The sequence below is a fragment of the Podarcis vaucheri genome (genome assembly GCF_965113315.1).
Source record: "Podarcis vaucheri genome assembly, chromosome: 4".
Taxonomy (NCBI): domain Eukaryota; kingdom Metazoa; phylum Chordata; class Lepidosauria; order Squamata; family Lacertidae; genus Podarcis; species Podarcis vaucheri.
In genome coordinates this window covers 69,756,549-69,783,285 of record NC_138762.1, presented here as the reverse complement: position 1 = coordinate 69,783,285, position 26,737 = coordinate 69,756,549, and the positions used below count along the sequence as shown (strand labels likewise).

The window sequence follows — 26,737 nt, the reverse complement described above, 5'->3', positions numbered from 1 at the left end:
GTCTTGAGACCACTAATGGGAAAAGAGTGTATTTTCCAGCATCTGGTGATTCCTCAGAAGCAGAATGCATTTGGACATCAAAGAAGCAAGTGGCAACCTCCTCCATTGCATCCCTCTTTGGTTGTCTCCTTTCTACCTTTGTCTCTCACCTGACCCTAGAGGTCCCTGCTCTAGTTTACACCAATGTGTTTTGAAGCCAGTAAAAATCTAGTATTGGGGCAGTGCTTGAATTACAAGGAGCTGAGGGTGCCTGGTCCCTCTAGTTACTGCTTTTATAAGGCAATGGAAGCATGGTTGGCCAACCATGGAAGTTGAGGTTTTCCTACTTCCCTCTTCCCTCAACATTTCAAGCACTGTGTGGAGGGTGATAAAGGAAAACTGAGCAACATATGAGTTTCTTTTAAATTCTCCCAGAAGAATAAATAAAACACACCATGTCTTAATTAAAAATGCTGTCGATCATTTAGCTACTTGGAGCTCACAAAGATATAAAGCTGTGCTACATGCACCACAGGCTCTGAGAGGGGGGGGGGTTCCAGTGTGTACTTTGAGTTGGTTTCCTTTAAATGAAGTCACCAGAGGCATTACTGTGGTAAAAGTTTTTATTTTCACATATATGTGAGTGTAAGTTGAGGGTTCACAGCATTAACACTCCCAACAGATTCTGCTCCCACATTCATGGTTTTTTTAGGGGCTACCAGTGCCACAGTATTGGATTCTTATAAAGGACAAGTTGGGCCTCTCTGTCTCTTTCTACCTTAGTCCCCTTACTACCGGTTTATTGCTCGCTTTCACACCTGCACTTTGATGAAATCACTTCCCACACAAAGAGGGTAAGCTTAGCTCTGATTCCCAAATTGTTCTCTCCTTCCTGAAGAATCCATCTTTGAGAGGCACCTTCTTGAGGAAAACAAGATAGTTGACCCCTCTGTCAGTGTCATCAAGATAATCTTCAGTGATTCTTCTGGTTCCATTAACCTCTGCGGACCAGACCGCTGCAACAGACCTGTCTGGTAACATTCAGACTACTGCCTCCTAATCAATGTGTATGTACTTACCTAGAAGTAAGCCCTATTAATTAGGATTGCACCTTAAATGAATGAGTTAAAAATATTTGACCAGGAACGTGAAGAAATCATTATCATCTATGGGTGGTTGGAAATAAGAGCAGGAAGTCACAAAATTAGAATCAGCTTGGAAAAAGTGAAGCCAAAGCATCTAAAAAGAAAGTTTTAAAAAAACACAGGAAATGTGGAAATTTGTAGAAGATAAATGACAATAAATAAAAGGGGTTTTTGGAAACCTCTAGGAAATAAAGCAATAAACTTTTGGGATTTGCATTTAGCAGCAGATTTCAAAAGACGTAAATATTACATAAGGCAGGCGCTTTGACTGTACTCCTTTTGGCGCCTGCTAAAAGCATTTTTGTTTAGACAAATCTACCCAGATTGCTGGTGTGTGTTTAGTTTATTGCTGGTTTTAATTTTTTATTGTTTTAACTGTTTATACTAATAATTTTATTGATTTATTTCTTTTGTAAACTGCTTTGAGGGTTTTTAAAACAATCAAACACTATATAAACTTTATGAAATAAAGAAATAAATATTTTCTCTAATTTTGTAGCCTATCAAGTTTGTCAAAAACCTTAAGGAATAACTTTAAACTTATTACTGTACTCTGGAGTAGTTCTTATCACATAAATGGAATTCCTACAAAGTAAGTAGTCTGAGACCTTGTAAGAAAAGCCTCATGAACTATGTGTCATAATTCTACGGAAATTGAACAGCTCTGACAACATTGCAACTCTGAGTGAGTGAATCCCAAAGCTAAGCAAATGCACAGACCTAAACTAAAAATAGCAGTGAAAGGGGAAAGCTAGAGTGAAAAGTTCTCAGCCCTTTCCAACTTTGTAGATGCTGCGTTTTGTATGAGTCCTTGCTTTCTTTGCATACATGCATGATGGAATCAGTGTGATGTGCTATCACAGGACCTATTGTACATACATGGTTTGCCTTCTGTGTGAAGAATGATTCCAGAGCCTGCAAGGTTGGCAGCTTTTCTGTAGGTTGAAACCATTTTAACATATATATGAAGATTTTCATGCATGGAGATCTGCACTGTCGCCACACACTAATTGCGGCAGATCAGTCAGGCCAATGTGTTTGTTTCTGATCAGTTAGCAGCTGCAAAGGTAATTGGAACCTGCCAGATTCTGGTAAGCATGGCTTTTTGAAAAATTGAAGTTGGTTCTGCTGTTAGTGAATCACAAATATACTGCTAAATTTTACCTTGTGAGAAGTTCAGCAGTAATCCTGGTATATGCCTGGACTAGGCAGTGGGGAATGTTGGAACTCTTTTCTTTCTGTTAATGTGCTTAGCATGTTTTATTTATATGCAATGTGGATGTCATTTCCACTCGATTGACCACTACCCCCCTGCAACTCAGAAGTATCTCTTCAGGGTTTCTGGTATCCTTTTGATAGTCTACAGTATCTCCCCTTAAGCCTGAAAATGTATTGGAAGAAAATCTGGAGCTATTTGATGCTGACATGTGATTTTTGCTTTTAATTTTAAGAGGGAGAATAAACCACAAGTTTCTTTCAAGTTGGTTATTATTATTTTTTGTGAGGTTTGGACTTGGTTGTCTTTTCCCCCTCTTGGAAACTTTCGAGGATTTAATGCACTAAATATGTTTACCAGCAGTGTTTGGAAGCACAACATTGCAGCTTTTTCTAATTTTCATTGTCATCAATATCCCACAATCATTTCCAGTTTAAAAAGACAGCCCAATCATAAATGTGGTTTTTTTTAGCTAGAACTTGCCAGAACTCAGTCCTGGCACCCCATCAGGTGGGTGCAATTGCCATTCTAAGAGAAAGAGGGAGGTTGTTCGAAGTGACTTCTGGCACTTCTTTTTCGAAAAAAATAGCACCGTGTTTATTTGGAAACAAGACTCACTGGGTCAAACTGCTGCTGACTTCCTTGTAATTATGATGGCAGCCATGGCATCATGCAGAATTCCTACACTTAATGGCCAGGAAGTAGCAAACTATATCTTCACACAAGTTGGCAGTCACACATACCCCCACCCTTGACATAGCAAACCACTTTTGGAACTGAGGTGACAATTTAAAAAATCCTATGACGTGGCATAAACACCCGCTGTTCAAGGTGTGTGTGTGTTCTTAAAATCCTACAGGCCTCTGGGTATGCTGAGTTAGCAGTTTGGATGCAAGTCCAATGTCCTACATCCTATGCTAAATATCACTGGTGATTCAGCATATAGGCTGAAGCTGTTGATTCTTTGATGATGATGACATAAACATTTTTTTAATAGTACCATAGAGCACAAAGTATCATATAATAGTGGGATTTAAAATCTATACAGCTATTCTATTTAACCTTTATCATATAAGTTTGAAAATAGTAAGGATAATTTCAGGGTGGTGGAGGAAGTGAACCATGTTTTCTCCACTCTGCGTTTCCCATTGCTAACAGCAAAGTTATATAGTAACGCAATCCACAAAATAATGTTCCCGATAACCTCTGTTTAGGAATGAATGACAGCAAGATTAAGTGGATTTGTCTTGTTGCTATCAGCTCCATCCAGGCTTATTAACCAAGCCATGTGAAAAGTTTTTTTAATAAAACAAAACAATTTATTTCTCTCATATTTCTTTCCCTAGGAAGCTCTACTACACATAAGGTTTGTGGCTGAATTAATCATGTTTATCTCCAGAGACAATCCATGGTTTCGTTTTACCTTTATGAAAGTTCATAGGAAGTTCATAATTGGATGTCCATAACTATTCTATGGAGAGAAGGCCGAAGGAAACGTCACAAGGAGTTCTGTGATTCTCTCCACTGCATTCTTCCCCCCCTTAACCAAAATCAGCTGGAGGAGATTTGACCTGGAAAGTGATCAGAAGGGAAAGGGTTTAAGTCTACTAGGATTTGCAGGTGCTCAGGTTGCCTTTGGTTTAAACCAGGCATAGACAAACTTGGCCCTCCAGATGTTTTGGGACTACAGTTCCCATCATCCCTGACCACTGGTCCTGTTAGCTAGGGATCATGGGAGTTGTAGTCCCAAAACATTTGGAGGGCCGAGTTTGCCTATTCTTGGTTTAAAGAAACAAACCCAAGGCACAGGAGAATGAATCACAGACACCTTGCAATTTGCCTCTTATTTTATTTATATACAAACTTTTTTAACAGCACCTTTCTTGATATTTGGTAAAATGTTTTAAGCAAACACTATTCTTGCTGCTATGTATAGATTCATATCAGAATTTAACTGCAAAGGTGGCAGAAAGGCTGCAAAAACAGGTGCACATTGTTTTGTAACCACAGAATCTAGGTTTCTTAGTACTGTAGGTTTCATAGGCTGATGCTCAATGTGTGATGCTGAAAACTTACATCTGTGCACCAAAAGTCTTTGTGTGCTTTCAGATTCTGCAAATTAGAACTGGAGGAAAATCATCAGATTTTGTGCTTTTATTTGCTGTTTATTTAATTGAGAACTAGCAGCAACATTGGCTGGTAAGGGCAGAGATGTACATCTTAACGCAGCTGATGTAAATCTTTGGCATTAAGGAAATTTGGATATATATGCAGGACATAGATGGAAGGCCACCTTAGAACCTCATGCCTGTCCCTCCGAAATCCTTGAAAAGGGGCAGAGGATTTAGAAGCTTAACAAATAGAAGATAGCCAGCATTTTTGCTGGAGGGAGCAAGTCAGTTCTGCTGCAGTGTTCCACATAGGCAGATAACACTTGTGATTAAGGTGCTTCAGGAGTGTTTAATTTCAGTTACTTCAACAGAACACCAGTGTGGCCAGCCTGCGCAATGGAGAAATGGAACATCTTTCCAGGTCCTGGTCCTGTAGGGGATCCATTAATTCATCTGTTCTATTTTATGCACAGCTCACGAGGTCGTAGGCAGCTCCTAACCATGAATCAACCTGGAGTCTGCCGCTATGGCTCTAAGCTTGACTGCTGCTATGGCTGGAAAAGGAATAGCAAAGGGCACTGTGAAGGTAATAGCAACAACCTTTCATTCCCTTGTCTCCAGAAATATATCCCTAAATTTGAATGGATTTGACTTCCTGACGGGCCTGCCAGTGGTTTCGAAAATAAAGAAATGAAAGCTGCATAGTGCTGTTTGAGGGTTTAAAATGACAAGACAGGGTTAAGTGAAAATGTTCTGTTGCAGGAAAAAAAGTATTCTGATCATTTTAACTGATTTGCTGTACAGCACAGACCAACCATTAATCATTTAACAGATGCCACATACCATAATATATCCATTTATATACATGGATGAGAAGAAAACAGTCCGTTAATATTAACTGATACATATCATTTTAGCACTATTGTAGTAATTACCATAACACATAGCATCACAATTACTATATGAAAAAATGCAATTTTGTGCATTATTGTTTTTAACTTGTGGTATAATGCTTCATCTTGTTTCCACCCTCCCCCTCCTATTAGTCCTGGGCAGATGCTGTACTTTTCAGGGTAGCCAAAATTCCTGATTCCCTGGGTTCATTCCATAACAAGTTCACAAATGTAGTTCACGGAAGAAAAGAGCTGCAGCTATTACACAAAATGAACCACATATCTTGGAGGAGCCTAAGGTGTGACTTGTAGAGTCCACAAATAGACTAGAATATAAAACAAAAAGTTTTATCCTAGGATAGAGTTGCCCAACTAGCCAGAAGACAAGCAAATAAAATGGCTTGGGTGATTTTCCCCACATCCACAGATACTCTGCTTTCATTTGGACAACAACAGTAAGGCCGAAAGTGGGGTCTTGTCGTCTGGGCATACACACTGCCCAGGCTTGCACTCCAGGGAGGTCACTTCAGTGCTGCTAACAGTTGTTTCACTTCACACCCAGAGCCACACTCTATTCATTCACTCACTCACTCATTCATTCATTTTGATTTGCACATGTGTGCCTAGTGGAGATGTGGCCTAGTGGAACTAGCTTTGCACACATGTGATGCAGGCATAGTTTAAAATGGCTCCTGTGTACATCCTGAAGATGGTGGATAGGTGACACAGGAAGGAAGGAAAGAAGGAAGGCAGTGAGTACAGTGACACCAACATTTGAGGACAAGCCTACTCGCTAGTTCCTCCTGGCATCCTCACCCCACTTAGGGAAAAGAAAAGGTTGTGGCAGGGAGTACTGCTTAAACAGTCAGGAAGGTGGAGCCAGAAATGCTCGTCTCAGGTCAGACCCAGTATTATTATCTTCTTAAATTAAATTTCAATACACTGGTACCTTGGTTTACGATCAGTCCTGTATATGAACTATTTGGTTTACAAACTCCACAAAACCGGAAGTAGTGTTCCGGTTTGCGAACTTTATCTTGGTCTAAGAATGGAAGTTGAACGGTGGAAGGGCACTGGCGGTGGGAAGCCTAATTAGGGAAAGCGCGCCTCCATTTAAGAACAGATTTGGTTTAAGAACGAAGTTCGGAAACTGAGGTACCACTGTATCCCCCCAGTTTAATAGGCCAAGGATTGTTTAATTAGCCAAGGCCTGGGAGAAGAGGAATGTTTTTGTTTAGCGCCTAAAGATCTGTAGCAAAGGCACCAGGAGAGAACGTTCCACAAGTGAGATGCCACCACAGAAAAGGCCTGTTCTCATGTTGCCGCCCACCGGACCTCACATGGAGAAGGCTCATGAAGAAGGACCTCAGCATCTTCTCTGTGCTTGATGAAAGAAAGAAACTGTGTTTACTGCAGGCTTAATTCCTTGTGTTTTCCCCATCATGCTCAGCTGTGTGGTGAATATGTGAGCTTTGACCTGTAGTCTTTGGTCTGGCTTACTTTCTTGAGACATATAGGTTATTTTTCAAATTCTGGTACTGTTATAGTCTGGATTGCATTGGGATATGTGGAGCCCTGGTATGATATGTGTATAGTATTGCTTGGTGCTAGGATTCCTGTGAACATATGCAGTAGTTCTATACCTTAGAGTAACTTTTTATGGGTTCTGCCCATGAGCTCCACCCATTACTCTTCTTTATTATTATTATTTTAAGAAGATCACTATGGGATTTCCATGCTCAGTGTTTACCCCAAAGCTGTAGTGTTAGAAATTAAAATACCACAGGGAAAATGCAATCTCTAAGCATGCCATGCAGAGGTATTTATTTACTGCCAGATGCTTTTGATTAAGTGGCATATGTTGTCCTCAGGTATTTATGTTAAATGGAGTATTTGCTAGATTTTTAACTGTCTAGCATCCTAATGCAAATGCACCTGAGGATTATCTGTGTTGTTTTCAGCCCTCTGGAGAATTACTTCAACGAAGAACCTATGGTTATTTAATGACTTCTAAGATTTTAATAAAAAATAGTAAAAACACAAGGGAGAGGTTGAAATCTTTCTCCAGCTGGAGTCTGGCAAAGCTGAATGAACTAATAAAATGTTGACTCTTGGAGTCGTCTCTTTCGTAGACGCTGCATCTGCTGTCCTGATGAGCTTAGCTTTGAATATATGGGGCAGATGAACAAAAGTTCACAGCATAATTGATATGCTCACCAGACTGTTGTCCAATCAAAATAGCTGCCAAAAGAGCTTTTTCTCCTTGAACCTTTATTAATGCATGTTGCAGATAATAGCTCTAGTTGAAAGCATTGCCATCTGTTGAATAGAGAAGTCCTTTATTAATAATTTTTGTATTGTTTGTATAACCCCAGTTCAGCTGCTTGAGTATATGGTGTGCTAAGAATGGATAATAATGTAAGGTTCTTTTTAAAAAAGCAAGGAGAGCTTCCCACCAAAAAACAATAGAATATCTCTGACTAGTATCCATTTTTCAAAAGCTTTACATTCTTCTCTTGGCAGATATCTGGTTTGAGTCCTGCATGATATATGGTGAATATATAAATTAAGATGCAGATGTTCTGTGCTATATAGTCATACCTTGGTTCTCGAACACCTTGGTACTTGTACGTTTTGGCTCCCAAACGCCGAAAACCCAGAACTAAGTATTCCGGTTTTCGAACGTTCTTTGGAACCCGAACATTCAACGTGGCTTCTGTGGTTTCCGATTTAGTGCAGGAAGCTCCTGCAGCCAATCAGAAGCCGCACCTTGGTTTTTGAACGTTTCCGGAAGTCGAACAGACTTCCAAAATGGATTACATTTGAGAACCAAGCTACAACTATTGTTTTTTCTTTATTACACTGTTCCTTTCATTAGACTACTTTTGGTCAGGATTTTTATAATAAACACCTTTTTCATTAAACCATTTGGAACAAATGATGGTTTAAATTGCCAGATATTGATTTCTAATAGATTTTAGAATACCATTTTGGGAGACTCTGAAATTCAGTCATGTTAAATTTGGAAAGTTCTGAACAGTGGCCAAGGACTTCTACGATTCAGCTAAAAAACAAACTAAATTCCACATGTAGAAGACGCAAATACTGTGGAGTGGAAACCTAAACTCTGTGACAAAAAAAAGCCTTATAGATTTAAATATATGGGTAGGAAATATAGAAATATGGTGCATATTTTACTTAACCCTGACTGCAGAAGTGTCACTGGGCATGTGAGCATGTTATGGGAGAAACTGCATCACGGGACTGGAGTTTTTTGCAGGGTGGGGAGCTGGACATTGAAAGAGTTGAGGCAAGTGCTTCAAACGTGCCTGTCCCTACTCTTTTTGTGGATGGATTAGCTGCATGAATTTCTAGCAGTTCAGAGCCAGTTCATCATCCCACCTCTACTTCATATTTTGGGATTTGCTCAAAAGCCAGGTGGCCCCCGCCTCATGCAGTCAGCTTAGGAGGAGTGTGAAGCTGCCAGTCAGAAGTCCACATGGAAGCATTTGCATAGAAGGACAGTCCTCAGTTGGAAGGCACCCTTTATTTGAAGGACTAATGTAACCCATTATAACATCACCTGGGTGGCAGTCTGAAAAGGTCACCTGATCCCAGGTTTCTGTGCTTACAGTGAGATGTATTTCTGTTCCAAGTCAATTATTTATTTAAAGCATGTGTACCAGAGCAGCTTACACACAAGCAGTTAAACAAGGTTTCCCAAACTTGGGGACTCCAGCTATTTTTGAACTACAGTTCCTATCATCCCTGACCACTGGTCCCGCTAGCTAGAGATGATGGGAGTTGCAGTCCAAAAACAGCTAAAGTTCCCTGAGTTAAAACAAGATAGGCTCTGCCTACAAGCTTAACAGTCTAAAAGAGACAACACCCAGTGAAAAGGGGTGTGGAGGGGAAGGGGGAGGAAAAAAACCTCAGGTGCCAGTCATTGAAGTCAAAACAGTAGTACTTGGCATGGCAACAGTCCACAGTTCAGGGACAGGAGGCCCTTGATGGAGTCTTTCAGCAGAGCTGATGGAATGAGCCCTGCTTCTCGCCTCTCCCACTGAAGCAGCCTGCTGGAGTAGTTGCTACTAAAATTACAGTAATTATTTATACATTTACAGACATAAATATACATTAGCACATGCAGGTTATATGCAAATATCTGTGCCCTCCCTTTTCTGGTGATGAATTTCCACTTTTTTGGCAATGTGCAATGAATGAGTTTAGTAATAAAAGACATACAAATACTGGCACCTCTTTTTGCTGTTGTTAAAAAGTGTGGCACTTGCTTTAACAACTTCATGATGAGTACCGGCACCTGTTTTTCTAGAAAAAAGGCACTGAGTACAGGTAAGAGTAAAAACTGCTCATGGTCACCAGTTGATCTGAATGTGTATTGTATATGTAATGCCTAATACTTCACTAGACCACTGCTGAAGCACCAGTTTAATTGAATTTCAGATTGGCATGGGTTTTTTTTTTTTGGGCGGAGGGGGGATATTGGAAGCCATCATTAACTTTGCTGTTAGTCATACCCAGTCATACCCTATAGGAAGAAAAATAAATAAAAGTAAAAAAGACTTCAGTTGTGCAGAGAGATAGCTGTAAACTCTCAGAAAGTAGGGTTTTTGGCAAGCAGGCATTGTGATGCTTGGGTGGTATATTAGATTCTGATATGGAAAAGTGTTCAGGTCCAAATGTGAGCCTCTTTATTCCTCCTGAGCTCTCACTATAATTTCCAGGGGAAATTAAGTCACTCCAGAAAGAATTTGGATCTACAGTAACCTGAAGCAAATCTGGCAATGATTGGAAACAAAATCAAATCAGCAATGTTACGTTGAAATAAACATTTTCTGGAGAACATTTATTAAATTCCATAGTAAACAGGAAAGAAAAGAAGTAGGGGAAAGACAATGTTATGTTACAAAGAACACATCATATATAACACAATTACAAGTGTTCTTGGGGTGGGTTTCTGCTGGTTTGATTTGCTAAAGTACAAAGTACTTGGTTGTTTTTTAAAAGCTTACCCAAATTCTAAATACATGTGGACATTTTTCAGACCAAGGAATTAGACAAACTCTGCTGTTGGTCTTCTTAAATCCTTTTCTTATTATCACTGTTTTCAAAATAATAATAATACTGAAGAATATACCAGTTGGGCTATTTTTCTTCTGCGTTTTCACTTCCTATTTCTCTGCTCCTCCTTCTACAGCTACTTGTGAACATGGGTGCAAATATGGTGAATGCATGATGCCAAACAAATGTAAATGCTTTCCTGGATTCACAGGCAAAACCTGCAGCCAAGGTATGTACAATTTATCATTTTTCTTGTTGCAGCCTTTATTCTCCAGCAGCAGCATGTACATTCTTCAGGAGATGCGCATCCCTGCATTTCAGGGAGACCCTTTGAAACGTCAAATGGTTATTTCTATTATATTTAGATCAAAGACCTCCTCCCATCCCAATACACACACACACACACACACACACACACACACACACCTTTAATTTGAGTATGAAGTTGCAGTGATTTGGATTCCTGCAACTACAATAGGCACATTGTGTTCTTATAAGAACATCTGGTGCCTCTTTCTAAGTGTAAGAAATACAACTTATAGGCTAAGGAATCTTGGAATCAACTCAAGCTAACACCACTTCTGGCATCCCACTACTGTATTGAGCTATGCATTCTCCGTGGGCTAGGAGAAGCTCTGCTCTGGCTTGCAAGGCCGCATGAATAAGGGAACAGAGGCTGATGTCATTAAAGCTGGACTGGAATGGAAGGCCTGCTCAGAAGAACTCTGGCTTTACAGGAGCCATAAAGGGTGTGTGCTAGTTTTTTCCTGATGAAATTTACATGTTTTACTATCAGGCAGTAGGCAAAGAAGTGACAGCATAAGCAGAAGAGCCAAATCTCCCCTTGTCTTTTTTCCCTGTGCTTAAAAGCAGCTGCTGGAGGAAGTGTGACTTTTGGATCAGTACAGCAGCTGTGGAAAAATGGTCATCCTCTGTGCCTGCCTTTTATACTTGCCTTTTGCACTGTTTCCATGATTAAAGTCTCCCCTTGACTCAAGCTGGTATTCAAAGTGAAGTAGGGGGAGAAATTTATACAGTGGTACCTCAGGTTACAGACGCTTCAGGTTACAGACTCTGCTAACCCAGAAATAGTACCTCAGTTTAAGAACTTTGCTTCAGGATGAGAACAGAAATCGTGCTCCGGTGGCGCAGCAGCAGCAGGAGGCCCCATTAGCTAAAGTGGTGCTTCAGGTTAAGAACGGACCTCCGGAACAAATTAAGTACTTAACCCGAGGTACCACTGTAATATGTATATCTGTGTGTATCCCCTGCTCTGTGCGCCAGTTAAAGTGACACACGAATGCCCAGATGCCCCCAGTGCCATGGCTCCAATCTTCTTCACCTCCTTTTCATCAAAGGAAAGGATGTCAAGAGGTCTGATCATAGGTCTTGAATATATCATAAAGTTTGGGTTCTAAGTTTCATTTATTTGGATGAGAGAAATATGAGCATGTGACTAACCTTGGCTAGACTGCTGAATTGGAGCAAACGGCAATTCAGGACCTATACCTAGAAATGTGGAGCGAACATTAACGAGCTCAGTGTCTGCTACATGTGCCTCCCATTAGCTGCAATGGATTTTTACACTATGCAATGCATGTGTGCACACACGGCAGTTTAAACTGGATTCAGGGCATCCCATAGGTGCATGTTTTTGCTTTGTCCTCATCTTTGTCCACAGCTTAACATTTCCAGTCAATTAATTCAGATGTTTCTGATCCGTGCATAAGCGGGGGATGGGGTGGTTCTAATGTAAAATCTCAGGTTACTTGAGTGTGGGTACACAGAAGTTACCTGTAAAATCTCAGGTTACCTGAGTGTGGGTGTGACTTTTCAACATACGTGGTGATTTTTTTTCTGGGTGCTAACCCTAACCCGCGATGGGGTAAGCTCCTGTTGCTCAGTCCCTGCTCCTGCCAACCTAGCACTTCAAAAGCATGTCAAAGTGCAAGTAGATAAATAGGTACCGCTCCGGCAGGAAGGTAAACGGCGTTTCCGTGCGCTGTTCTGGTTCGCCAGAAGCGGTTTAGTCATGCTGCCCACATGACCCAGAAGCTGTACATTGGCTCCCTCAGCCAATAAGGTGAGATGAGCGTCGCAACCCCAGTTGGTCGCGACTGGACCTAATGGTCAGGGGTCCCTTTACCTTTAACCCTAACACTTTGTTTTCACTTGCTCATCGCTTGAGCTCTACCTATCCATTTTGTCTCCATCAGCACAAAGGAAAGGGTGTCACATGCCTATTACTGTTGGTTGTTGCTGAAGGTTCCTTGGCAGTGGGAAGAGAGAGAAAAAAGTTAAAACAGCTGTTTTCTGAACTGCTCTTCTGCAAAACAGCTGTATTAAAAATAAAATTGGCTCGTGCAGGTACAGCAGAGGGGGAAGGGGAACAAAAATACTGTCTGCAAATCCCTTTCTCCCAAATCGCTCTCCCTGTCCTGCCTTGTCCTTTTTGTATTTGTGTGTGAAATGTGCAGCTCATGTTCTTCTTCTGAGCCACACCACAGCTTTCCGTGTTGGGAGGGAGCAAGGCTATGGAAAATGGAGGCACTTTGTGTCTTTGCCTGCTAGCCATTCTTCCCCTGGCAAGACACTCCTTTGTGGATTGCCGGTTCTCTACCTGGTGGTGCTGGGTGGGACACACAAATATATATTTATTTTTGAAGCTGCTATTTTGCGTGAGTGTGTAATTTGGAAAAAGATGCTGCTGCTGTTTTGCCCACTGTGAAACATTGGCTCTGGTGAAACTTTATTACTATGTTATTCCACAGACAAAACAGTTCTTTCAAACAAAAGGTGCGCACTCACAGGTAAGCAAATACCTGTGTGTGTACCCCCAATGGAGCTCAGGTTTCCACAACTTCTGGAGGCCACAGAATTAGTAGCTTGAGGGAAGAGGACAATGTCACTCAGCATGATACAGCCCATAAAACACCACCCACTAGTATGGACAGGAAACATTGAGACAGATTTAAATGGAACATGCTGGCGGGTGGTCAAAGCATGGATAAATTGGATCCATGCTACACAAATGTGCATTAACACCCTGGTGTGTGCACAGCCAAATTGTCCTCGCTCTTTTCTTTCCTCTCCAGTTTCCCTAGGGTAAGAGCTATTTAAATCTTCCAGTCAATATGTAGAGGCTGTGTTTTGCCATCTCAGAACTTTCTACAGTGGAAATAACACTCAAAAGTTATCTTATCCAAAGTGTCTGTCCACTCTAATGTAGAGGCTACACATAAGTGCCATCAGTTGCCAGAGCTGTGTGGTGGTTTTGCAGAGGCTGCATGTATTGCAAGGGCAATACATGTAAAACAATGCTGAGTTATTTTGTCTGTCTTGGGGAAACTTTTTCAGCCTGAAGGTGGATTCTGCTATGGGCGGTAGTACAGGGACTAGCAAATATCCTCCATCATCCAAGTAGAAAGTCAAAATAGCTCCTCAGCTTCATGAAGGCTTAGGGGATGTGGGTTAGGAAGGCATGTTGATTCCTCTCCACTAGTCTCTGGAAGCAGAGAGGTGTGATGAATGCGGCTGGGCCATGTCGTAACAGAGGCTAAACACTTGGCCTGGGAGTTCTCCTGCCAGGAGTTTGGTGCGTAAAGCCCTGAAACAAAGAGCGGAAGGATGAAGGTGGCTTTCTATCCAAAGTCCCATGGGTTCAGTTCTCAGGCTCTGCAGCTACACCAACCTGGAGCTGGCACACAGCAAAAAATGGAAACTGCCTTTGGCGCTACATTCCACCCTGGCTGGCATGAGCTGGCATTGTTTCAAATGTAGTGGTGGCACCATGAATGCCATCTACCCCAGCTCCTCATTAGGACTTTTCTGCTTTGCGAAGATTTATTTTCAGGTTATGAAAATTTGCTTAGGAGTGAAACTAGACCTCCAAATTTGCCAGATGGTTAAAACGAAGTATTTAAAACTGGCAAGCTGGCATTTCTTCATGCCAGTTTGTCGTTACAGATTTAAAAAGAATTTTTAAAACAATTCTCTCTGTTTTTAAAAAAAACAAAACATGAAAGGAAAACAAATAAAAGCATACCCGCATTTGTAATCTCTGAAAATTGAATCCTGTCAATGTGTCCATCAGATTGAATTAAAGACTGCTTTTCTACATAAAAGAAAACCACGAGGAAATATAACTGACTGGTTAAGATCAATAGTAAAGGCCACTGGAAAGCAGACAATAAGCATTTTCATTGTTCTAGTAGCGAGGCAGTATGCCTGCCTATTCAGGAAGTATATGAACTTCAAAACAGAAAAATTGATTTAAATCAATGATATAAAATTGATGCTTCAAGCTTGGCTTTAAATCATTGATTTACAATGGCTTAATAAATCATCCAGCCACAGCCAGGTAAACGAACTAACTTGTAAAAGAAATTTACATTTCTTGTTTTCAGTTACAGCAGTACCTCTGGTTGCGTACTTAATTCGTTCCGGAGGTCCGTTCTTAACCTGAAACTGTTTTTAACCTGAAGCACCACTTTAGCTAATGGGGCCTCCCGCTGCTGCCGTGCAATTTCTGTTCTCATCCTGAAGTAAAGTTCTTAGCCCGAGGTAATATTTTTGGGTTAGCGGAGTCTGTAACCTGAAGCGTATGTAACCTGAAGTGTATGCAACCCGAGATACCACTGTACAGATATTTACCATACCTAACTGAGAACCTCTGAGCTGTGGAGACAAGACTACATGGCCATTCAGCATATACACAGTGTAGCAGCTGTTTTCTTTCCTCCCTTCCCAGTACAATCTATCTCTTGGTGTAAGACACTTCCCCAGATTCTGTCAGGTGTGGTGGGAACTTCCTGCTAGCGCTCCTAGCACACAGCCCAGCAGATGGCCTCCTGAATTCTTTCTTTCAAGAATCTGGCTCGCTTGAATCCTGGAGACATTTTCTCCATGTGGGAATTTAAGCCGTAAAATAGCAACTGCAATAAGCTATTTTGTTTTCTTCCAAAGATCTACAAACTCATTCCCATCCCCACCCCCAATTATTTCTGCAGATATCAACGAATGCGGATTGAAGCCACGTCCTTGCGAGCACAGATGTATGAACACGCATGGCAGCTACAAGTGCTATTGTCTCAATGGGTACATGCTCATGCCCGACGGCACATGCGCAAGTAAGTGATGGATATTACACAAGATGCAGCACGTGAGATGGGAGTCAAGCCCATATTGTAACTAATCATGAAATAACCTGTGCCTCATAGTATGAAGCAGCTGGTTAATTTATACTGTTACGAGTTAGTGGTGGTGGTGGGGAGTAGGCTGTATGCCGAGATGCTGGAATGCTTTGGTAAAATTTAAACAAGATCAGCATTAGGCAAGCTTACCAAGAAAAGGCCTATTTACATTACAGGTGCCACAACTGAAAAGGCCCTCTCACCAGTCACCACCTCCTAAGCTCAGGTGCCTAACCTGGGACATACGATGAAGAACTTAAGGTTCATGCAGTCTCATGTGGTAGACATGGTCCTTCAGGCATGCAGGTCCCAACCAATTTAGAGATCCACAGATAGCTAGTATTACGTTGAACTATGCCCTGTGAAATGGAACAGCAACCCATTTAGCTGTTTTTAAAACTGGCGGTATGGTTTTGCCACAGCGGTTCCCACTGCCAAAGAGACAAACCACTTTTTAAATCAGAGGCCTGTATCTATTTGGCAGTAGGAATAGCAGTAGCCAAATAGCTAAGGTATATGCTCATGTTCCTCCTCCTCCTTCTTTGCATGCCGGTGCATTAATGCTATTAGGGAAGAGATTTTAAGGTCATTATCATCTGTTAATGAAACAAATCCTCTTACGCAGTTTTACCTATGGCTTTGTCAAGTAACACGTTTTTCAAGATTCCAGGAGCTGCGCCACGGTGAATTGTCAATATGGCTGTGAAGAAGTGAAAGATGACGTGCGATGCCTATGTCCATCGAGCGGACTTCAGTTAGCGTCAAATGGAAAAACATGCATAGGTACATCAGCATCCATTTATGCTCTTGCTGTCATTAGCACAACCATTCCAAGAATCCGGCCTGTGCTTGCTGAACACTATAGAATGGCTATACTTTTAGAGCAAGAGCGAGTAAACTTTTTGGCTTGGTGGGGCAGGTCCTTATCTGTCCCCACTCCTGCAGGTGAGCTTTGAGGCAGCACCATCTGACTTTCACACAAACAAATCGTGATGAATAAACAGGTGGTCTGGAACTGCCTGCAGAGTTTGGTGGGTTTTTGAAAGTCCCTAAAAACAAGTTTTTCTTCATGTTCTCCAACTGCAGCTATGTGAGAAGCCCTGGGAGAAATGGTTTGGAGGTTTTATTCTTTTGGAAAGGGGATACTTCCTCGTCCCAATGGGCTCTAGGGATCTTTTAGAACCTAGGTGAATCTTGACAAGCACAGGAAATGAACTCTTAGCTGTGATTACAGTCATTCATAACCTTTCAAGCAGCCTATTCATTAAACACATCAAACCGGAAGCATATCTCTGCAAAAGCCTGCTACTTTTGTCATGGATTTCATGACATGAGGGTATTTTTAGGCACTATAGAATGGACCCTTATGGATTCTTGGCTCAGCTGTTAAACAAGAAACATGCCACAGAAGGAAACACTGCTCCTCTTCTCCCAAATTTGTCTGTATAAATCGGATTATTACTGCCCCTGCCATCCTCCCATTGTTTAATTAATGTTTATTTGAGGCTTTTGTCCACAGCATAAAATCAGGAAACACAGTTGAAATCTAACAGCCAAGTTCCTCATGCACTCATGTTAGCTGTTTATGTTTGCATTTTCTTTATTTATAAAATACTTCACTATACTTGGAGCAAGAAAAATAATCCTATCTGGTTGGGAGTTGATGATTCCAAATTAAGGACTGCACTTTAAAAATAATTATAGACATCTGAGGTTTGTAACTCTCTGTTGTATATGGCAATCATTTATCCATAATGCATGTATTTATAGAAGGCAGGAATTCTAGCCAGGCATCCATGTGAACAGAGTGTAAATTGCTTTGTACTTTTTGTGTGCCGGTTCAAGCACTGATACAAGCTGTTTCTGTCTTGAGACAAGGACAAGAGGGTAGTTCTTTCAAGCCTGGAAAGGAAGAGGGATGAGAGTAAAATAGAAGGGGGGAAGGACTTGTCAGGGTCCCAAACACTTCTGTTCTAAGAAACTTGAATGAAGCATAGGATAGGAATTTAATACATAACCTAAATTTACTAGGGACTAGAAAGCTTTGAACATTTGCTGCATAAATCAGTGAGATCAATGAATTTTGCTGAGAGTTCAGGTCCTGTAATAAAATAGGCATGCACCTGTTGGATATTTATTTATTATATGTATAGCCCACCTTTCTTCTTTGATGTAACTGAAGGAGGCATACAGTGGGGTTCCTAGGTATGGGCCAAACTTGCTTAGCTTCAACAAAGTTGCTATGCTATTGCGTGCCTTCAGATCATAGCCTGGCTATCAGAACAGTGGACATGTGTTTTTCTTGGTATGTGATGTTGTGTCAGCTCTGAGTCTCAACTACTCATTGACTTTCCAGAAATCAATCCTAACCAGCTGGCCTGGTAATACCTAACATTATTTACACAGCCTAAGAAAGAGGTTCAGAGATCTTAGGCAATAATTTAGGGTTTTTGCTGACTTCCATCGAAGACAGAATTTGGGACAAAAAATGGGTCTTGGGGACAGGTGAGGACTTGTTGAAATCCTCATGCTTACCCTGGTGTCTAACTATGTATGGCTTAGTGTGGCAAGCATACAGGTGGAGCATCAGGGGACATATTATGGATGGCAACTATGCAGAAGGACTAGGTGGATTTCATCAGAAATTGGTAGGCTTTAATTAGGATAAGCAAAAGTCAAGCTGGATTCCAGAGATGGATTTTGCATCTCTCTAGTATGGGACATATAATTTCAGCATTAGTCATTTTATTCGCAGATGTGACCGTTAAGGGTTTGTTTAACCACCTTTATCCTGATACCTTTTCCTTGACCTTATCAGATTTCATTTTAATATCTTAGATATTAATGAGTGCTCCAGTGGGAAAGCTGTTTGCTCTTTCAACCGCAGATGTGTCAACACATTTGGAAGTTACTATTGCAAGTGTAAAATTGGATACGAACTGAAATATGTGAGTGGCCGATATGACTGTGTAGGTAAGAATTAGATTCTAGCTTTCCTCTTGTGTGTGTGTGTGTACACATGCACATATATGCACAGATTTTCCTTTTCTCATAAACCTGGCTGATTTTGGTGTATTTTCGACCTGTAGTATAAATTTTGCTTGTGCTTGTATAAACTAATGCCCTGGAAACCCCTTTTGGAACTTTATTGAGTCTCTACTACCTAGTGGCAAATAAATTAAAATAAACACCTCTCTTTATATATTCTCTTTCTAGACTGATACGTGGAACCTGTAACACAATATTACAGTGTATCCTCTCTCATGAAATGAGCACTTTCCTTCAGAGTCCCCACCACACTTTCCTGCTAAGCAGAACATTCCATTCCCCGATTCCTGCACCCAATATTCCAGTTTTATGTTTTCAGCTGTCACTCCACATTGAGAGGCTACTCAGTAAAGTGCATTCTCATGGCACTTTTGGGTGTGTTGGCTTCTTAGGTTTGGTTTTTTAAAAATTGTTGTACGTCTGCAAGCCTTGGGAATTCCTCCAACATGATATTGCTTCCTTATTTCTCATTGGCCCTGTTTTAGCTACAAGCTTGGTGGTACTCGCCACCGGAAGGAATGATGGAGCATTCCTTTGTATTGTAGCTTCATCAGAGAATAACATCAATAAACTATCAAGTCTAGGGAATCTAAACGTTTGTTTGCCCCGTGGATGTGAGCTTAATTTCTAATGAAAAATAGTTTCCAAGTCTGTTTTGATGCCATGTGGATGACTGCATACAGGACTCAACATCTGTACATGCATTTGTCCTGGCAGACAACACTTTATGCTTTGTAATTATTTTTGTTTTTAAAAAAATCAATAAAATTTGTATTTTTTTTTAAAAAAAGTTTGTTTAGGAATTCTCTGCCCCCTGCCTACTAGTTTTTGACCAAATGCTTATCCCTGTTAATGGTCTAGTGCCAGTCCCCAGAGTGATGTAAACCAGAGAAAGACAATAAATGGGCAGTTCGTTCAAATAGAATTTTTGAATTAATACTCATTTATTGTTAAGATCCCCTCCTTCTTTATATTCATTGACAAATGCAGTCTTTAACCATAGCACTTACAAAGAGGCTTGCCAACATTTTCTTCTGATACGGTTCCTGTGCTTGCATGACAGGCAGGAATTAAACAAGTGCAGCTTTTCTCAGGATGAAAATAATGTTTAATTTGTTTTAAATCTCTGACTTCTCTCTGTCTTCAATTATTTGTTTTCTCCTGCCTGCCCCCCCGCCCCTATTCCTCTAGATATAAATGAATGTACTACAACTATACCTAAGTGTAACATCCATGCAGAGTGCCTCAATACTCAAGGATCCTTCAAGTGCAAATGTAAACCAGGCTACAGAGGCAATGGATATGAATGCTCTGGTAAGTGAAATTGATTGATTGATTGATTGATTGATTGATTGATTGATTATAACACCTTTCTCAAACGATGGGAAGTTGGGACATTTTCAGAATGTACTATGTCTTTTTGTTTCCTATAAGATCCTGTGAACTGTTGACTGCTATCAGGAATCTGGTCAAGGGGCATCATTAAATTTCTCCTTTATGTTCTTTTCTTTTCTGACAGTTGGTCTAGAAATTTAATAAACAAATAACCAGAAATCCTGGTAAAGTGGGGAATTTGAGGTTGGGGCAGGAGAGAGGGATACTTGATACTCTGCGAAGGTGAACATGACCGCAATCTTCATGTAGTTGCATAGGTTCAACTTATTTTATATTTGTTGCTTTGTTTTGTTGTTCTGGCTTTGGGAAATCAGGGGGGCATGACCCATAAGTGCATTTCTTTCTTTTGTATTTACTGTGAAATAAGAACAAGCCTTGCACTTTCACCATGGAAATGTGTCTTCAGTTCTTGTTAACTTTCCTAGTACAGGCCAGCCCAAGACATTTCACCACCTGAGGTGAACTACAAAATGTCCCCTTCCTCACTAGGGAAGAAGGCGTGAGTTCTGCCACTTACATTGGCCAGGGCGGAAGGTGATGGGGTGGTTTTATCCCATGTTGCTGTGCTTTCTCCAGTCTGGTGCAGTGTAGAGACCCATATTTATCCCAAAACAAATGTTTTTGGAGAATTTCTTCAGTGTCATAAATAGCGCTTTTGGTTTCATTGAATACTGTATACTAAGCACTGACTTAACGATGCACACTGTGGAAATTTAATCCCACCTAAAGGGGGATTACAATTACAGTGTGAATATTAGCTCTTTCCACCTCATTTGACATACCTTTCCATAGTTCAGTCTAGACATGGCTTGCGTGATTGCCTGAGGAACAAACATTTTTACCATGTCAAACTGATTTACCCTGCTAGAACCCAAGGTGAAAAAAAGCTGATTTGGTGTGGGGGGGGGGTGAGGATCGTGAACATATTGAACATTGGTTTCAGCCTATGAACTGTGGCAACCTCAGTGTTGTCTGGATCTGGCTGAGGAATCTGACACGAGTGGACCTGCAGGGATTGGATGTCCTAGATGAGTGATCCAGTCCCCCAAACTGAGCACCATGTCATGCCCCCTTGATTTCCCAAAGCCAGAACAACTTTGCTGCGCAGTAAGAATATTTCATTGGGACGTGGGTGGCGCTGTGGGCTAAAGCCTCAGCGCCTAGGGCTTGCCGATCGAAAGGTCGGCGGTTCGAATCCCCGCGGCGGGGTGCGCTCCCGCTGCTCGGTCCCAGCGCCTGCCAACCTAGCAGTTCGAAAGCACCCCCGGGGGCAAGTAGATAAATAGGTACCGCTTACCAGCGGGAAGGTAAACGGCGTTCCGTGTGCGGCTCTGGCTCGCCAGAGCAGCGTTGTCACGCTGGCCACGTGACCCGGAAGTGTCCCCGGACAGCGCTGGCCCCCGGCCAATAAATGTGAGATGGGCGCACAAACCCCAGAGTCTGTCAAGACTGGCCCGTTTGGGCAGGGGTACCTTTACCTTACCTTTAAGAATATTTCATTACTTATAGAAAGACTTCAAAGCAAGAAGTGCAAGCAGATGTTCTGGTTTGCTGGGCAGTCATTCTGTCTCGAAAACCTCAGCAGACTCTTTATTAAAACACTAGGGGTTTGCCTTTCTTATTGCTGAGAGGAAATTTGTAGGGAATTGGGAGTTTCAAGTCAATTTTTCCTTGCTGTACCCTGAATAAAGATTTCAGTGAACCATGTCGGTTAAATTTCACAGTGTACATCTTTTAACAAAACTCTGAGATGGAGGCATCTGGGCAAAACTAACCAGGAAATATTGTTCATAGGAAAGATTGAAACTGCAATACTGTTTCTAACTTTGCAGTTTCTAACTTGTTAAAAGACTGACACTAAAGCCTCATAAGACTGAATGCTGTTACAATATGTGCCAACGAAACAAAGCAGCCTTATTTTGTTTCTGTCCTGGTTGATTGGGAAGAAATTATCTAACCAAGTATGTTAGACAAATATTCTCAATTTTATCTCTCTTTAGTAATACATATGGAGTATGATATAGGCTTGTAGCAGGTTATCTCCCCATACTACTGCTATTTTTGTTGTTTAGTCATTTAGTCGTGTCCGACTCTTTGTGACCCCATGGACCAGAGCATGCCAGGCACTCCTGTCTTCCACTGCCTCCCGCAGTTTGGTCAAACTCATGCTGGTAGCTTCGAGAACACTGTCCAACCATCTCGTCCTCTGTCGTCCCCTTCTCCTTGTGCCCTCCATCTTTCCCAAATGCTACTATTTAAACCCAAATGAGCCTATGTGAAATATCACATTTTCTATTTTATTCCCATGAATTACAATCATATTTTTCCCTGAACAGATGGGTCACAGACATTAATCATGAGCAGAAAGGACATGTCTTGCTGTGCAGAAACTATCTGGCTTCTTCTCTAAACACACAAAGTTAAAAATATGACATAAGGTCAAATCTGTCAGCCGCTGGAATAACTATATATTTGTCTTTTCAGCTTCATTTAATGGTCTTTTCCTGTTTTGTCAACATAGATGTTTAAGTCACAAAGCATTGCTTTTCTCACTAGCTTGGATGTCATTCTAGTACAAAGAACTTCATTGCAAGATCTTGGGGATTCAGGCCAGTGTGAATGTTATCCAGAGATTCCAGAGCCATTTAGACTCAGAGCTGATTTTCATCTTAACCTCTTAATGAATCAAATCTGTACTGGTGGAATGCCTTCTGGATGCTATTACAGGCAAAGGTAGCTAGTAGGGATGGTTGAGGAATTCACTGCTTGTAAATTCTGATATGAACTGGCCTGATTTGCACCTCTTTAACTAATGTGCAGATTGGAACGTTGCTTTCCAACAGGTTTCATGCTTCTCTGAATGCTGCGACAGTACGTGCATCAAGATAAAACGTGTTTAGAAATGCATGTTTTGATTTATTTCTTTTTAATGCCAGTTTTCCTGCAGATTTTTAAACTGCACGGGTTACAGTGGAAACACGACAGAATGGACCTAATGAGTGCACAAATGCAGAAATGATATGGACCAGAAATAAGACTGATCCATACACCCGTAGTAGCTGAGGATCGTTCCCAAAGCTTACTTTGTCCTCTGGGAGACATAATTGGAAGCAGCTATCCATAGCTATTCCCATTGATCCCCATGGACTGTGGTCCTTGCTTTCTCGTGACAATTGGCAGGTTCCTGGTAGGGAAGAGCAACTGCTGGGAATACTCCGCAGAATTTGTTATTTTCCTTTGTGACTGATTTGAGTTCTATGGTGCTTGACACCTGGCTGACCACAATACATGCTGATGAATTGTGTTTGACTTGTTGCTGACAAGTTATTCCGGCCCAGTGGTCAGACACAAAACTAAGAAATAGTCACTTGCCTTTTTAATAGGATTGACAAAGAAAACATTCACTGCTGCCCAGGTCTTCTACTCTGTATACTCTTGGCTCTACATAGAGACATCTTTACAGATAATATACATTGCTTTGAATTTATTGTACTTCAAATACATTTTCAACATTGCCAACTGGTGTTTCATCATCTTGAGAAGCACTAATATTCTGCAAAAACCTAAAACCCTTAAAGTGTAAGCTAAGTCAAGCATATTTTGTGTTTTATTGGTTCTCTACCCCATCCCCTGCTCAGTTATTCATGAAAACTATGTGAAAGACATTCCCAGAATCTCTGGAGTTGCCAAAGAGAAGCTCAAGAAGCTGCTTGTGCACAAAAACAGTGTGAAAAAGCATGGAGACATAAAAAATGTGATCCCAGAACCACCTGTGACCCCAGCTTCTAAAGTTCACGTAAGACCGTTAGACTACGAAGATGGTGTGCACACAGAAGGTGCCCATGGTGAACAGGGGGAAAGTACTGAAGATGTCAGAAGAGAAGGGAAAATAGAAGAGGAAGAGGAAGTTGAGAAAGGAGGAGAAAGGGAAGACCTTGAAAACCAAACTGGCCATGAGAAGAAACTTCGGGGAGATGTATTTTGTAAGTTTCACCTTTAATTCCCCCCACCCACCCCAATGTCTAAGATGATGTTGAATTTTGAGAAGCAGTTATTACCTTCTGTGGCGCAGTGAGGTTTTTTTGTCTTTTCTTGTTTCTTGTTTTATCAACAAAACCCAATTTCTACTCCACCATTTAATGCTACCATTTAGTAGCACTTACCTTAACCTACCAAGAACCCTGATAACCGTGGGATATTATAGTGAAACAAAGTCATTCCAATATAGGGTGGGATTCAACTGAGTTGTAGTGTGCTGACACAGAATTCCACTCACACAATGAGACTCTCCACCTCTCTGCCCTCATATGCCTCTCTGTGCCCCATAAATCTTCTCTGGAGGATTGGGGTGGGGGAAAACCTAGAACAGGGTATGGGGCTTGCAGGGGAGGAAAGAAGGGAAAAGTCCCATTGTTGTGAGCAGATCTCATTCCCCCACACATACCCCACTTAGTGCTATGTTGAATTTCAGCCATAGCTGCTATATTTGACAAATATATTCATGCTTATTTATTACAAGATTATATAGTGCACAAGTTCGTGTGCTTACTGTGATATAGTGCTGTTTCTTTAAACTGGTATATGTTTTGTTACTTAAATCTGGCTTATTTTACACTACTAAACCAAGATAGCTTTGAGTAGCCTTATCAAAAGTATCTTGCCTGATTGCCCTTGCCCACTATAACTGAAGACTTTTGTTAAAGCCCCTGTTTCAACCTTTACGGACCTATTAAATGCAGGTATGTTTTTCCTGTCCTATCCTAGAGTCTTCCACTGGCTCTCCTACAAGACACCAGCACCTAGCATTCCAAACTGCCTCTCACTTCTTCTCCCTCAGCACTGTAGACCAGACATTGCCCACCCCTGCTATACAGCTTCTGCAGACGGAATGAGGCATGCATGCAGTGTGCATCTAAGCCCTCAGTGCAAACATATGGATACCAGTCTGTCCTGCTACCCCCACTCGTGCATGCAGTAGATCAGGAAGAGAAACCAGGTTTGCAGGACCTGAATTGGCTATGCAAACTGCATGGTTGGCTTCCACGTGTAAACTTGGGGCTGTCCTTGAAAGAAAGATGTGTGTATCTTTTCTCAAAACACTTCCTTTGCTTCTAGTTTAGTTGGAAAGCACTAAATCAGTGGCCATGACAATCTGTCATGCAAGCCCACCCTTATTTCACTTAAATCCTCAGGATTTCAAGTTGCCATTTTATTCATATGTGTGTGGTGGCTTTTTTAAAGTGAACCTTGTTTGGCATAGAATCAGCTGTTTCATTTTTGTGATGCACAAACTGTTTTTCTTTCTGTCTATACTAATTATATTTCTTTTGCTTGAAAACATCCAAATGCCCACATCACCATAACAAAACACAATCTGGATAAATGAGATTGTTTGAATCGCGGCCTTTAAAATCCTTTTAGTGTTGGTGCTTTAGAGCATAGTTAGCTTAAACAAATAAGGAAACAGTTTACAATACATGCCTTCGCTGTTTTCAAATATTTGTTGATTGACTTTGCATGTTGATTGGACCAGGATAAACTCAGGGGGACTTATGATCCTCATTTATCAAAACTAGGCAGACAATAAGATATTTAATGATTTCTCAGCGATTGCAATATGTTTCTTTGTTGACATATACCAAGCAGGGAAGGGGGATCAAGAACATTTATTTTTGCTCGGTTCTCCTCCAACAGCATGTCATAGAGTGGCCCTTTTGGATAATGCTATGGTTTGGGTTACATGCCAAAGCGTCAGGTTCATATGCTACAGCTTCTCATCTTCGTCCTCCTCTGGTATGGCCATGAAGATCAGAAGCTTTCTCTTCTACTTTTAAAGTAACTGACAGTCCCTTGTATTCAAATGTGGAAAACCTGCTTAGTTTAAACTAGCTTTCCACAACCTGATACCCTCTAGATCAGTGTTTCTTAAACTTGGGTCTCCAACTATTTTTGGACTACAACTCCCATCATCCCGAACTAACAGGGTAGTGGTCTGGGATGATGGGAACTGTAGTCCAAAAACAGCTGGAGACCCAAGTTTGGAAAACACTGCTCTAGATGTTTTAGAATACTGTTCAGCTCCTATTGGCCAGGCTATTCTGGCTGAAGCTGATGGGAGCTATAATCCAAAAAATCTGGAAGACATCAGGTTGAAGAAGGCTTGTCTAAATTGGGATATGATCCTGGCCTGCTCAGTAAAAATCAGCCAGAGTCCCCCAAACTCTGATTAGATTAGATGAGTCATGACTGCACCAAAAGATAAAGGTGAAGGAAACTTGTGAATCCAAAGCTTGAGCACCTAATGTTAAGCCATGGTTTAGAGTCACATCTGAACCTGGCTAGTCTCCTCATGGTTTTGTGACATAAGAAGGAGCAGAATTTTGGTGAAGCTGTGAGGAGAATTTTGGAAGTTTTTACTTTTGTTTTAGATTAACCACATATTGTGGTTCATTTTAGCTATAGTTTGTAGAAAGTTGCTTCAACCCTGGTTTGAGAATCTGGATTGTTTAGGGATGAAAAAACACACCAGGGGAGGGAATGGGAGGCGAAGCCAAGGCTTATTCTCATAATGCTAAACCATAGTTTAGTGTTATGCCTGAAAACAGGCATTGTGTGTCCATAACGCTCATAGCAGCTGCCAGAAACATGTGGCAGGTACTTGAGTTGGCCCCGCACA

General features: G+C 41.2%; 1 protein-coding gene across 2 annotated transcripts in view; it reads left to right on the top strand.

The window, feature by feature from the left end:
- Positions 1 to 26,737, top strand: part of EGFL6 (EGF like domain multiple 6) — a 49,279-nt gene that overhangs the window by 10,239 nt on the left and 12,303 nt on the right. For both annotated transcript variants that reach the window (XM_082220887.1, XM_082220888.1), the window contains 7 exons: positions 4,925 to 5,037; positions 10,563 to 10,655; positions 15,436 to 15,555; positions 16,282 to 16,401; positions 18,457 to 18,591; positions 19,858 to 19,980; positions 23,700 to 24,044. In XM_082220887.1, the coding sequence (XP_082077013.1) occupies positions 4,925 to 5,037; positions 10,563 to 10,655; positions 15,436 to 15,555; positions 16,282 to 16,401; positions 18,457 to 18,591; positions 19,858 to 19,980; positions 23,700 to 24,044 (1,049 nt within the window). The remainder of the gene's footprint in view (positions 1 to 4,924; positions 5,038 to 10,562; positions 10,656 to 15,435; positions 15,556 to 16,281; positions 16,402 to 18,456; positions 18,592 to 19,857; positions 19,981 to 23,699; positions 24,045 to 26,737) is intronic.